Raw genomic sequence first — 15324 nt, 5'->3', positions numbered from 1 at the left:
AGACTGATGCAGCAAGCTAATTTCTCAGAACGTCATGGGGTACCACATGGGACATGGTTAAGGACCTCAGCTTCAGTTATGGAGACAGAGGAGAAAGGGCACACGCTTCACAACTCACAGAGGCCTTGATAAAAACAGAAATGAGAGTAGATGTGTGAAGGCCTACAGAGCTGGGACATGCCAGGCACATATGCGGCCATATTCCATCTTCCCAAACACTCTAGGAGGAAAGTACTGTTTGCCGCATTTTGCCAAGACATTGGAGCTAAAATGAATAAAATGACATGTATACTCACAGAGTCAGAATGAGAGGGGGTCCAAGACATTGGAGCTAAAATGAATAAAATGACATGTATACTCACAGAGTCAGAATGAGAGGGGGTCCATTTTACAACCCGGTTCTGTCTGATTTCAAAACCTTTGTTTTTTCTACTCAGTAACCCTTGCCATAGACACTCACAGAAGGGAAAACAGAACTTCCTAGATTTTCCTTCCTGAGACAAAGAACTGCTTAAAAGAGAAGGAATGAAAGTGACAGTTATCAGAGCCCCTGATGAGTCTGTGGGAAAATCTGGTAAAATCTATAGATCCCTTCTCCGAATCATCTTGGTTTTGCTTTGTCTTACTGAGAGAGCCCACACTGGCCTGGAATTCAGTATATGCAACCAGTATCTTTGCTGGTTAGTGTTGTCAGCTTGACAGGATCTAGAATCACCTAGGAGACAAACCTCTTGGCACACCTGTGAGGGATTAGTTTAGGCATGCCTCTGTGTTAGCTTCTGGACATGCTGGAGGTGGGAAGCCCTGCCCACTGTGGGCAGCACCATTCCCAGGTCTGGGATCCTGGACTGAATAAAAAAGAGAAAGTGAGCTGAGTACAGTCATTCATCTCTCTCTGCTTCCTGACTGAAGATGTGATAGACCAGCTGCCTCATGCTGCTGTCCCACGTGCTGTAACTTGAACTGAGAACTCAAATAAACCTTTTCTCCCTTAAATTGCTTTTGTCAGAGTATTTTATCACAGAAACAGGAAAAGTAACTAAGACAGGTCTGGGCCTTCTAAGTGCTAGGGTTGCAGGCGTGCACTGCCATGGCACGGTTTTCACATTTATTTATTTATTCATAGAAGTTTATTTAGTGAACGAGTCTTGCATTAACACTGAGGGTGGTCTGGAACTCAGTGTGTAGACGAGGCGAACTTGAACTTTCAATCCTCCTGTTTCTACCCCCCAAGTACCAGAGTTTCAAGTATGTGCTCCCATGCCTAACTCAGAGTCACATTTTTAAATGCTGAAAATAGAGATGAAAGTAAACACACTTTGTAACACACTTGACAAAACATTACAAGAGCCATAGTACAGTAATGAAAGTCACATAAGAACAAAGCAGACTCAAGTTATGTCTAATGCCTACTCTGAAGGATAGGTGGGGATAAGTTATATTTCAAGAGAGCAGTAAAACACATGGTACAGTATGAAAAGATCTGTGATCAGACAGCATCCTGGGCATTGTCAACATAGCTCTACATATTTTACACTTGTTATGGAAAGAAATGCTACACTGCATTCAGAGGCTATGAAAATCAAATCAAGCCCTTATTGCCTGGTCACCCTCCATGGAGTTCTCACATGAACAGAGGCTGAAATCTGAATCTCTCATATACCTTATGAGGGGCCTATTGCCAAGTCTTTAATCCCAGCACCAAGAAGCCTGAGGCAGAAGGATTGCTGCCATTTTGAGAACAGACTGGGCTGCATAGTGAGTTCAAGGACAACCTGGTAGTTGTTCCTTATTTAACATTACAAATTGAGCATTCTTCATCCCAAATACCTGGAACCAAAGCTTTTCAGATTATTTTTGGATTTTTGGAGTATTTTCATTTAAACAATGAGAGCTCTTGGGGATAGAGCCCAAGTCGAAACATATAATTCACCAGTATTTCACATGCACCTCATTACACTTAGCCCAAAGCTATTGAAATAGGCTTCACGGTGTGGAGTTTTCCACTGGCACTGTCATTCAGTGCTCTATAAGTGCTGGAATTCGGAACGCTTTTAGACATCAAATATCTGGATTAGGGATGCTCAATCTGTGCACTATATCCCCTAATTCCCCTAAATGAAATTAATGTGTCATAATCAACAAGACTGCTCACGTGTGTATGCACAAGCATGCTTTTTAAAATTTTATGTGTATGAGGGTTTTGCCTTCATATATGCAAGTGCACCATGTTCCAAAGAAGGCTGAAGAGACCAGAAGAGGCCATCAGATCCCCTGGAACTGGAGTTAGAGACAGATTTGGAAACTGAACCTGGCCTGCAAGAACAGCCAGTGTTCTTATTCTCTGAGCCATCTCAGCAGGCCTATGTTTTAAATATTTTAAGCGAGTGAGAACTCCTAAGATCCCAGGTGAATGTTAAATTGTGCAGAGTTAAAGGCAAGAACAGGGACATAAATGGGACCTGTAATCACAGTGGGTAGAGACAGGAGGGTTCAAAGCCAACCTGGGCTATATGGCAAGACTCTGAGCTTTTGTATGCAATGACCCTCATTGACCCAGCCAGGCCCACCCTCTAATTCCTTCATCATCTTATTCCTGTAGCTTTCCTCTCACCCAGGATTCATGTCTTTCCTGAGCTTAACTATCATTCTACATGAAGGAACCACTCACTCCCAAGAGCCACACAGTCCCGGACCATGAGAGCAGAAGAAACATCAGTAACACCAATTTCGTTCACAGAATTCAATGTGGACTTTTGCTTTCTCCTCCTCTATCAATAAACTGTCTGGCATTTGTCTGATCATCACAGCAGACATATGTAAATGTAACCCATTACTCAGACAGCCAGTAAAGAATTCCCATTTTTTATCTTAATTATTACAGGAAAGCTTAAGAAGAGAGAAAATCAGCAACTAGAATAGGGGGAAAACAGACTAGAACAAATTTCTTAGTCATCAGCTAAAATTTGCACAAGAGAATTTTACTTTTCTGTATTTTAAGATTTCAGCTAAGCCGTACTATGCTTTTTCTATACTCGAATTAACATGCCACTAACTGAGAGAAAACTTTCATTGTACTGTGGCAATGGCTCATATTAATTTAAGTGTTTTCAAATGTATTTATTTTTTGCAGTGCTGAGCATCAAACTCAGAATTTGGCATATGTTGAACAAACACTTGAATACTAAGCTACATCCCACCCCAGTGCTTCATAAAACTTCAGAAAGTTTAATACTATATTAATAATAGCTATTAGAAATTTTATTAATGTTATTCAGAGCCTTACTATGGTATGTTGGGCTAGGGCTGTGGCTCAGTGGTAGAGTAATTAATTGTCTATCATGCATGAGGTCTTCAGTACCAACCCTAGTATCAGGGAGAATAAAGGCCACTTCATTTGATTATTAAAAATAATTTTTAATGTGGCTGGAGAGATGACTCAGCAGTTAAGAGCACTTGCTGCTCTTGCAGAGGACTAGGGTTCGGTTCCTAGCACCCACCTGGCAGCTCACAATCGTCCAAAACTCTAGTTCTAAGAGATCAGGTGCCCTCTTCTGGCCTTTGTGGGCACTGCATGAATGCGGTGCACATACTTATATGCAGGCAAAATACACACATAAAATAAAATCAATCAAAAAAATTAACCTGGGTCCAGTGTCCAGCTGGACCTGTTGTAGTCGCAGCTACTCAGGAGGTTGGGATGGGAGGATTACTTGACTCCAGGAGTTTGAGAGCAGCCTGAGCAATACAGCAAGATACCTGCCAGCTCCCCCCCAAAAGGGGAAGGTGTGGTGGCACATACCTAGCAGTTAGGAGACAGAGTCAGGACGCTCGAAGTCCAAGGACCCCTATGTGGAGGGAGGGAGGGAGGGAGGGAGGAAGGAAGGAAGGAAGGAAGGGATCTTATTGCCTTGATTTGATCATTACATAGTATCCATGTATCAATGTAAATATTTACTCCACAAATGTCCTATGTAAATTTTTGAAGTTGGCAAAGAGGCTCTTTCTCAGGCTGTATGGTTCAGACTCCCTCTCCCCCATTGTTTTTCTCTGTAGTTCATTCTTTAGAAATGGGGTCACCCTATACTGCCCTGGTTAGCCTCTGACTCCTGGGCTCAAGTGGTCTCCTGCCTCAGCTTCCTGATCACTGGGACTACAGATACTTGCTACTGGCTCCTTTCAAAGAGCAAATCCTCTTTGATGACATTTTACTAGAGACAAATAGTCTAGAAATGAGCCACTGGAAAGTTTAAAAGTCACATGTACATTAGCATTTCTTCAGATTTCAGTTTTTAGAAATAATCTTAGACGATTCACTTTGTTTTTTTCTTGAGAAAGGGTCTCAAAAGTAGTCCAGGCTGATCCGGAACTCACTATGTAGCCCAGGCTGGCCTCTAACTCATGCCCCTCCTGCCTGTGCCATCATGCCCAGATGTTTTTCAAGTTCATAAAGTTCCATAGCTGGTCAAAAACTAAGGTCCCACTGAGAGATACTTTGGAACTTTCCGCTGCAAAAAGACTATCTTTGTGTGTAATAACAAGCATAAAACTGTTCAGAGCAAGTGGAAACTGCTTTGAAAACACTGAATTGGAAAATGACTCAACTGCACAAAGAAAAAATGCTACTTTACACACTGAGGACCTCAATGTTTCATTCTGTATTTCTTCAAGCTATTTCTTTCTTTCTTCCTTTCTTTCCTTTTTTGTGAATGGGGTGGGGGAGCAGACAATAGTCTCACTATGTAGCCCAGGCTGTCCTAGAACTCACAGCCCCTGGGTGATGGGATTACAGGCATGCACTACCATGCCCAGTTCACTTTTCACTTTTGGATTTTTTTTTTTTCCGGTCAAAAAAAAAGAAGAAGAAGAAAGCATAACACAAAGCATCTTAGAAAAAAACAATGCAAGCTAGTCAGCACAAAGGCAAAAACAAAGCAGATCATAGGCCAGTGAGACAGCTCAGCAGGTAAAGGAGACTGTCTCCCACCCTGATGACCTGAGTTTAATACCTGGGACCTACATGGTAGAAAGAAAAGACCAACTCCTGCATACCTCTGACTTCCTCACACCTATTATGTTCCGTACATGCACATATGCATGCTCTCACATACACACACATTAAATAAATAAATGTGAAAAATTTTAAGGATAGATGTGATGGTAGGTACCTGTAATCTGAGTTCAGGAAGCTGAAGTGGGAGGATTGTGAGTTTGTGGCCAATCTGGGCTAAATAATGGGGCACTGTCTCAAAAACAACCTAACAAAAAATGAAACACAATAACCTAGAAACTTTGACAGTACAGTTCAGCTAGAGCACTTACATAGCATGCTCAAAACCAAAACCCTGGGTTCAAGTCACAGAACTGGGAAATAAATACCCTGAAAATTTTACCCTTCAGAAGACATGATTAAGAAAATAAAGACAGGCCAGAGTATGAACAATATCTCAATTCCTATGTGGTTAATTTTATGTGTCCATTTGACTGGGCTAGGCGGTGCCCAGTCAGTCAGTAAAGCATGATTTCTGGGTGCTTCCAGTTAATATGGTAGTCAAGGGACTGGGTGAAAAAAATCTGCTGCCATCACTGTGGGCAGACCCTACCCAGTTCGCAAAGGGCCTAAACAGAAGAAAAAGGCTGAAGGCATGGGGTACTCCTTCCCCTCCATCTCCTTCCTATCCCAGGTTAGAGTTTGGCTCATAAACTCCAGGACTGACGGCAGCTCTCACATCCCCACTCTGTTCTCAGACCTTCAGACTCGGACTGAAGTATTCTGCTGACTCTGCTGGGTCTCTAGCTTGTTAGGCAGATGGTGGGGCTCAGTGTCCTCCATCACTGCAGCCACTCCTACAGCAAATCTCCCACACATGCCCTGCTGGTTCTGTGTCTCTAGAGAACTCTAATACGAGTATTTTGGTTTGTTTCACTTTGTTTTGTTTGAAAGTCTCAATACATAGCCCAAGCTGGCTTTGAACTTTCAGTGACCCTCCTGCCTCTGCCACCTGAGCGTTGGTCTTACAGGAATGCTCAACCACGATCAAATGGATAAACAAGATATGATCTATTATTTGGCTAAAGAGGAATGAAGAACTGAAACAAGAAGCATGCTATAACACATGTGAACATCAAAAGCAACATGTTCCATGAAAAGTGTTAGTCTCAAAGACAGACAAACTACAGGATCACTCCTCGAGTCCGCAGATTTACAAACATCACCCAGTTGTTCACTTAAGAAAAAGCATAGAGATATGAATCAGATCAGTGGCCCAGTCTGGGCTGTGAACATGGACCGATTTTAAAAGGGCGTAGAGGAAGTTTGCAGGGAGAGTCAAGTCTGGACTGCGGAGGGTGCTGCCCATTTCCTAAAAACCAAACTGTAAACTTACAATTACACCTCCATCAAGGGGCTAAAATTTCTAGGATCACTACATTTCTCTTGTTTTTTTTTTAAACATTAAAATTTTACATTTCTATTCGTTTATTTAGTGTGTGTGTATGTGTGTGTGTGTGTATGAAGGGCAGACGACAACTTACAGGAGTTGGTTCTCTCCTTCCACCATGAGGGTTCTGGGGATAGAACTCAAGTTGTTGGGCTTGGCAGCAAGTGCCTTGACCTGCTGAACCATCTCACTGGTCTATGTTCATTCATTCATACATTTATTTGTTCATCTTTCCCTCCCTCCCTCCTTCCTTCCAATAAGGTCTTATGTAGCCCAGGCTAATGTTGAACTCACCATGAAGCAAAGGATTGCCTCCCAAATGCTAGGACTACAGGCATGCATCATCATGCCTTGTTTATACAGTGTTGGGGATAGAACCCAAGGCTTCGTGTACAGAGGATTACATTTACTTGTATAAATGTAACGCCATCTTTCTAGTTCTAGGAATGGCTGTGTGAACTAACCTCTAAGCCATCTAAATCTCCCAGCTAGGGACTAGAACAACTGATAGAACAATGCTCAAGAATCTGTTGACAATCAAAACTGTGGTACAGATGTGCTGTACCTCTGATTAAACTGCACAGAAGCAGCACCATCAGATTCCTACAATCATTCAGATTGAAAACAGGCCTGGATTTAGTCCTGTTCACCTGCTGGGCCATTATGTTGCTCTAAATTGGACAGATGCTTTATTTTGGCAACAGGGTAGTTTGCAACACCAAAGAAGTCCTTCCTTTCTCCTCCCAGTCCACCCATTTCATGACTTGTTCGATGGGTGGCACCAAGCATTACTGACCCTCTGTCCCCATAAGCATATACATATACTCCTGCACATAGAAACTGTCAAATGACTCTGCAGTCTACTCCTTCTCCTCCTAAGTGCAGTCCTTATGACCTTCGAAGTAGACACATGAAGACCACCGCCTCCCTTTGGTTACCCCTTCCACAAAGCTGGTCTAGCAAGTATAAGCCCCACTAGTCCTCCTGCAGTCCCCATTCACACTCTCCCTGGCTCCCACTGCCTTCAGGGTAAAGTCCAAGTCCACAGCTCCAAGCTAGTCCTTCCTAATCACATCAAGACCTATTGACTAAGCTTATCTTCCATTTCTCCACCCATGCACTTACACAAAAGTTAACTGGCCCATCTGCAGTTCCCCAAGCACAGCAGCTTAGTCACCAGGTCTCATGTCACCTCATGAGGGGACTGGTCAGCCCCAGCTTATAGGTAAGAAAATTCAGTTAAGAAAAGGTAGCTCCAGAAATGGCAGTGCACCTGCCTTTTCTCCCTGTCAGTTCTTCAACTGCTGCTCCATCAACACCCTGCTCAGGGGCCCACTCAAGTCCCTACCCAGTTCTGCTGTTTCTGCATTTTCAGTTCTACCTTTGGTGTTTCTGTAGCACTTCGTATACTCTTACAAGGAGAAATGATCACTACCATCATTTTAATTTTTTATACTGTGGAGACAGGGTCTCAGATTGTAGCCCAGGCTGGCCTGGAACTCAGTATGCAGCCCAGGCTGACTTTGAACTCACAGAGATTCTCCCACTGTGGCCTCTCAAGTGCTACCACACCTGGCAAAGCATACTTATTTTTACTCAAAGACAGCTTTGCAGCAAACAAACAAATGAACAAACAAAATCTCTTTGTTCCCCATATACATGCAGCAAGTGTTGACAGACAGGGTACCGTGACCATGAGTTAGGTGTTCTTTGCCCACTGGGGTTTTATTTGCTCAGGTTCCATCCTTAGTCCCTGTCCACTCTCGTCTCACCCAGATCATCTTCAGGCTCTTTGATAACAAACTGGCAGTTTTCCTGCTGCTCCCTTTCTTTCAAATTCTTTTCTCTACCAATGGTGGATTATTTTCTGCAAACTGAAGCTCTAAGCCTAGCTTGTCTCTGTTCACAAACACCCCTGGCTCTTCAGTGTTAGCCAAGTACTATAGATTCTCTGTGTAAAAGTTATGAATGTTGGTGGCCTGACCCTAATGACTTCATCTTAACCTGGATCATTCTGCTACATCAAACCAAAAGGCGCTACTTCCTGAAATAATACCTGTCCAGGCTACCGCATCTTCCTGAGAAATCCCACTTCTTCCAATCAAATGTGGTTACCTTATTAAGTCTTCACTGAATGGTACCAATTTTGAATTAGGTAAGAACCACAATTCTTTTGAAACCCACAGCATTTTGCTTTACATCTTTTGTGGGATTAAGTTCAGCGTAGATAATTTGGATTCACATACAGTCTAGGCATCACTCATGTTCCTTATCAACCTATACCTTACTGTGGTCTCCTGGACTCCACAGAAGCAAAACAAACTGGTTTTAGTGTGTCACTGAATTGACCATATCTAACAGTGGTTATGATATACCAGAATTTAACTCTTGTCCATTAAAAAAAAAATTGGGCTGAGAATGTAACTCGGTGGAGTGCCTGCCTAGCATTCATGTGCCCTGGGTTTGAGCCACAATATCACATAAACAGGTGCGGTGGTTCTTGTCTGTAATTCTAGCACTTGGGAGGTGGAGCCAGAAGGATCAGAAATTCAAGGTTTCATAGTGAGTTCAAGGTCAGCCTGGGATAAGTGAGACCCTGTCTCATAAAAAAATTAATGTGATACCAATCTAATTATTTGATCTCTCTCTCCCTCTCTCTCTCTCTCTCTCTCAGCTTACTGTAAAACTATAAATACAGTATTATAGCCCAATTCTTCCTGTTTTAAGAAGGTATACTGCTTTAGGATAGACAAATTATCAAAAGGGACAGAGATAGTCACACAGTGGTGTCCAGCATTAAGATGGTAGCTAACTGTTCATTAAGATGCCAAACATTTTATATAAGTGATTACAACTCCCACAATGCTACTAGATTAGACAGCTATTTCATACTCTACCCTGGGGATAACTCAGGCCAAGAGAAGTTCAAGGTGTCCAAGTTTGCCAAGGTTAGGTATCTTCTGAATATAGCCATAAACTCACCTAACTAGAAGCATTTTCAAAAGACTTAAACTCACCACAGTTTCGAGGAAAAGTTGGTACTCATTGCTAAGAGCCAATGACTCCACTGCGCAGGAAGAAGGGCAATGTCCCTTTTGGAAACTCTGTATTAATCTAAACTTGGGTGTCTGTACCTTTCTAGGGAACAGGGAACATTGTTGAAAAGTAAGTGTCAAATGGCCCAAGTTTTATTTTGAGTGTTGGGGATAGAATTCAGGGCCTGGAACATGATTGGCAAGCACTCTACCACAGAGTGATAGTCTTAACCCTTAAACTGTATATATGTATTTATGGATTGGCTTTTTAAAGACAGGATCTTACTATCTAGCTCAGGCTGGCCTTAAACTTTAAATCCTCCTGCCTCAGCCTCCCGAGTACTGGGGTTACAGGTCTGTGCCAACACACCCAGTTTCTAAACTGCAGTTTTAAATGAAGGAATAATTTTTAGGGACCTGTTGGCAGAACACTATTGTTACAGTAAGGCTCACCACTAGGTGGCAGGACAAGGCCATATTTTCTAAGTAAAGCAGCATGACCACCCCCCCACCCCCCCACCCCCGGCCAGCTCCTTTACATGGTAATAGTCTTGCTAAACTGTCTTTGAGACAGTGTCCAGTGTCTTATGTAGCTGATGATGACCCTGAACCTCTGATTCTCTGGAGTCCACTTCTCAAGTTGAGATTCCAGGGCATGCAGGTTTATACAGTGCTGAGGAAAAAAGCAAACCCAGCATCCTAGGGAAGCAATCTATTGAGCTATACCCCTAGTCCCAAGTTCCTATCTTTAACATACAGAGCCCACCAGACTTACTCAAATCCTTTATTAGGGAGGTAAGGCTCCAAACAGTGGGGCAGAATAGTGTCTGCTAGAGGGAATGGTATACTTTGTCTCACCAAGGTTACAGTTTGAACGTTTAATGTCCTTCAAAGGTTCATATATAAAAGCTTGGTCCCCTGGGCGGAGGTTCAAGAAGATGCTGTGGACCTCTATGAGGAAGGGTCTAGTAGGAGGTCCTTAGGTCACTGGGGCATGTTCCTGGAGAGGATGGTGTGACCTTGCTGATCCCTTCCCTTTCTGCCTCCACTCTTGAGATGTGACACTCACTCCTACACTGACTCCTGAGGGATATGCTACCCCTGCCAGAGGCCAAAACCAACAGGACTTCCCAGTTTGGGATCTGAACCAGGAGCCAAAATAAAACATTTATTTTTTTGAGACAGTCATACTATAGAATGGTTACAAATCCATAATCCCACTTACATTTCCCAAGTGCTGGGGTCACCCATGTGTGCAAATACACCCAGACAACCCAAATCTGCCTTTGCACTGTAGTAGCTAGTCTGTGTCAGGTACTAGAGATATAAAGCTGATGAATATGCTGAGAGAGTAAAATCTTTGGCCAATAAAAACAAACACGAAAACAGAGTCAGCAAATTGGAGTTCCTTCCCAGGGCTAGTCTGTGTCTTACATGTGCTCCACAATACTTTTAAAAATATACGCAAGTGATTTTTAATACAATAAAGCTCTGAAAGACAATCTGGCCCTTGCCTAGAGTAAGGCATTGTCACTTCTCTGGACGCTCAGGGATCCTTGAAGATCATTTTGATATCCCAAAAGTAAGTCTACTTCTAGGTCTTTCCTAGATCTAGATGTCTCTGGGTAGCAAAGGTTAAAAAAAAATAGACAGTTGCCAGACATGGTGGTGTGGTACACACCAATAATCCCAGCACTCAGGAGGATAAGGTAGGGGATTGTGACTTTGAGGCCAGGCTAGGCTATATAGCAAGATCTCAAATGAATAAATAGAATCAAATAAAGGACAAACAAAACAAAAAACAACAGTTGGTCCACAGACTGTCATGGCTTCTTGCAAACTTAGTGTGCAATCATTCATCTGCAGATATTCAGAAAAAAACAAGGTGTTCTCTAGGAATTGCTTGGAAGCAACAGTTGCTAGGGGGTTATTTCCCATTTCAAGCACCAACTCACGCCTATAACGAAGTCTAGAAGTATATATGACAAATGATTTACAACATGTGCACGTGGATACACTTCTCATCTTTTAGCTGTATACGGTGGTATTACCTAATACACTTATAAAATGAGAACTACAGTGAGACAAAACTGGGTCTTTAACAGGATGTAAAAAGAACATTGCTCTTGCAGCTCTGACAGGTATTAGCTGATTTGATTCATGAGATGCTAGGAGCTCTCTAAAAATAAGTACAATAACTATCATAAAAATCTCCAAACAAGCATCATTTATGGTGTGACAGGCACTGAACTGCATGCTTCTAACTCACAGGAAATAAAAGACTGAGAACATGTAATAATCTCTTAACACAAAGAATTTCATTTACAAGGACTCTATTAGAAACAATATAGCAACAACTTAAAATACAAAGAAATGGGTAATGAAATCCTGGAGAACTAGTCAACGCCATGAGTTTCTCATCCCCAGAATCTACTGGCATGTGGTAGATCCTCAATAAATGATGTGGTAGATGCTACATCAAGGAATCACATTCATTACCAATGTCTTTTTTTAAAATTTTATTATTTTTATGTGTATGCATGTATTGCCTGCATGTAGGTAAGTACACCCATGTCATGCAAAGCCCACGGATGACAGAGAGGCTGTTGGATCCCCTCGAACTGGAGTTACGGACAGTTGTTAGCTGCCATGTGGGTGCTAGGATTCAAACCTGGGTCTTCTGCAAGAACAACCAGTGCTCTTAACCGCTGAGCCATCTCTCCAGCTCAATTACCAATTTCTTTAAACAAGATAAAAATTACCTTCTGGGCCTTATACATGCTAGGCAAGCACGAACCACTGAGGGACATCCCTGGATGTCTGAACTTGATTAACGAATTCAGTAACTCCTATCTCTGCAATTAATCTACATGATTAGTTGGCATGGAACCACCAGTCTTTGGAAGTCCCTGAGTGGCAGAGCAATCCTGGACAAACACCCCTTCTGGGCACTGTCACCCACCAGAGGGACCCAACCTGGATCCTTACCTCTACCTTTCTCTCCTCTGGATTAACAGCCCCATCGAGGATCAGGCGATGACAGGTGTCACCACTGTCTGTGCCCTCATCACCACCCATGGTGTGCACAAAACCCTGGAGGGACACAGGTCCTGGCTGCCTGTGAGCAGCATTTTCCGTCCTTTCTTCACTGTCCACTGAATTCAGGGATAGCACACTCAGACTATTGGGGCACTTAGTGCTTCCTGGGCTCTGAGGGCTCTGAGGGCTCTGGGGCTTGGGTGTGGTGGGCCTCAGAGGGGTGGGAGGCAGCACAGGGTCAACCAGAAGCTGGCTGCCAGTGTTCACCTCATCAGAGGTTGGGCTCAAACCTTCTGGGTCAGTGGTACTTGATGAGGGGCTCCTGGCACAGGGCCCAGCACTTCCCAGCAGCCGGGAGCTTTTGGTTTCCAGGGGGAATACAGATGTGTCGATATCCAGGCATGGTTCTGCGGGGGGCACTGAGCTGCAGCCAGGGGCCACCGTGCAGGGCGCATCCCTGCAGGGATCTTTAGTGCAAGGAGCAGGGATGCTAGGTGCAGATGCCACGCTGCGCCTTGCATCTGGCTCCATACAACTGCTGGCGCGGTGTGAGTAGTCCTCGTGCAGCCTGCTGCGCAGTCGCAGTGAAGGATTTGCTTCAAGTGAGCCCGGGGCTGTGCTCTTGGGAGCGTCTCTCTTCCAGGTGGCGTCCTTGACGTTGCTCACGAGTTTGAGGACTCTGTCGAAGTCCTTGGCCCGGATGGGGCTCCTCCAACGTCTGGTCCTTCTCTCTGGGCATCCGAGCTTCTCGGAGTCTGCGGACGAGCTGCTCAGAGTCCTGGGGGGCACCTGCTTGTCGCCAGCACCAATGAGCTCCGCGAGGTTGGATGTGGACTTCCGCTTGAAGGAGCTCTTTTTCAGGAAGCTCAGGCTGTCCGTGCTCTTGCTCCTCCGCTGCAGGATGCCACTGGGCTCTGGGTCCCTCACTAGGATCTCGCACAGGCCGGGAGACGAGGGCCCCGCATGGCTCTGGGGGGCTGGCTGTCGCCCCAGGTCCAGCAAGCTGATGCGGCCCAGGGCATACGCCCTGCGGATGCTGCGCGAGCGGTGCGTGCTCCTCTGGAAGGCATCCTCGGTGTCCTCAGGGTCGGAGCAGTCGGACCCAGGCCCATCCCCTGCGGGTCTCAAGGACGAGCACCTGCCTGGATCCTTTGCCAAGATGGAACCGTTGGGAACAGCCCTTCCCGGGTCGCCTTCTGCTGGGCCCTCCTTGGCAGCATCTGCTGCCTCCCGGTTCTGAATTCCTTGAAAGACTGAGGACTTCAGTTTTTTAAAAGATCCCATTTTGCGAAAGGAGGCCAGGGCATTCCATGTAGAGGAATTCCCCACGAGGACCACGGAGCGAGGCCTCTCGGGGTGGGCGCTCATCCTCTTTCGACTCCCAGAGAAGAGACGCACCAGCTTGGAAGGGCTGAGCTTGGCTTCTGCGACTTCGGGGTCACAGCCGGGACCATTTTTGCAGCCTCCATTCTGACACACTGAGGAGGTCACCATTTTGGGGGCATTCGAGTTGGAGGCAGAACAAGTGGCATCTTGCCTATGGCCATCCTGGGCTGTTGTCATGTTCTTGGGGTGAGCCACTGGTGGCCACAGGGAAGCCTGGTTCAGACCCCCATGCACACCCGTATCTGGAGGCCCCACCTCCAGACCATTTCCAAGGATGCCAGCCTGACTCTCACATCTGCTGTGTACATCGGGCTCTGTTGTCACAGCCACTGCCTGCAGCAGAAAACAGAGCAAGCATTTAATCACTGTCCCTACTGAGGGCCTCTACAATCGGAGGTTAATCATTCAAAGTAGCAATTCCTAATATAAGAAAAAGGTAAGCCCCATGGCAAGACTGATTAAGAATGACTTTTAAATTAAAATTTTACTTTTTATCAAAATAACAATGGGAAGAATGTAAATATATATTCCCGAATTAAGTAGGTTTTGAAAAACAGCCAAAATAAGGCCCTTTGCATCCCTGTGCTACACAGCCACCAGCTTCCTGGGGCCAGCATCTTTCCTGGGTAAGTTCAGTGGTGCCCACCAAAGGCCTTGACTCCCCCAGCCTCATTCACCCTCCCAGCTCCCCCACCCCATTTCTCCTCCTAGCCTGGGCATTGGCTCATTTCTTATCTTGGCACCCTAGACCTCTGGATTGACTTCTTGGCCCAGACTCCCTACTGCTTCCTGATCCTTTGCATCCAAAACAACCCAATTCCTCCCTGTAGTCCCTGGGAGCCTTTGGGGACCTTCCTGCTCCCACTCCCTTTGCATTCCTGGGCAGCCCAGCCCCCCACCTTCCTGGGGCCAGCATCTTTCCTGGAGGGATCCAGACCTTAGGAGAAAGCCTGAGAGCATCTGATCCTCATCTGACTTGTGCCTCTGTGGGAACTCCTGAGGACAAAAGCAATCTGGCCACTCCAATATAAAATCAAAAGAGAGAACCTGAAGCCTAGATCAACCAGCTTTTCATGCCCAACAAGTAAACCACAAAGGCACATAAAGTTTACAAAAACAAGCAGACCTAAACTCAGCAAAGGAAGGCATGAGTCTCACACAGGAATCAGAAACTACAAAAGAAATCTACATGTCAAAGTCACAGCGAAAAAAATAACAGAATGAAAAACCCAAATAATATATCCCTACCAAGTACCAAAAGTCCTGTAGAGAAGTACAATGAGAACCCCCTAGAGATAACACAAGACATGGAATTCAAAAGAACAATTATAAACATGATAAAAGAATTCAGTGAATTTAAAGAACATACAAAGAAATCAAAGAACTGAAAGAAGACAGGGGTTATAAACTTCTGAATGAATTCT

At 44.6% G+C, this 15324-nt stretch overlaps 1 protein-coding gene across 3 annotated transcripts in view; it reads right to left on the bottom strand.

The window, feature by feature from the left end:
- The window catches only part of Spata13 (spermatogenesis associated 13), a 150646-nt gene that overhangs the window by 65918 nt on the left and 69404 nt on the right, over positions 1-15324 (bottom strand). For all 3 annotated transcript variants that reach the window (XM_008824995.3, XM_029559577.1, XM_029559576.1), the window contains exon 2: positions 12464-14233. In XM_008824995.3, the coding sequence (XP_008823217.1) occupies positions 12464-14077 (1614 nt within the window). In that variant the 5' untranslated portion in view covers positions 14078-14233. The remainder of the gene's footprint in view (positions 1-12463; positions 14234-15324) is intronic.

This window comes from Nannospalax galili, unplaced genomic scaffold, assembly GCF_000622305.1.
Source record: "Nannospalax galili isolate Female #2095 unplaced genomic scaffold, S.galili_v1.0 scaffold488, whole genome shotgun sequence".
Lineage (NCBI taxonomy): Eukaryota > Metazoa > Chordata > Mammalia > Rodentia > Spalacidae > Nannospalax > Nannospalax galili.
Note: the sequence above shows the minus strand (reverse complement) of the source record. Positions and strands in the feature narration are given on the sequence as shown.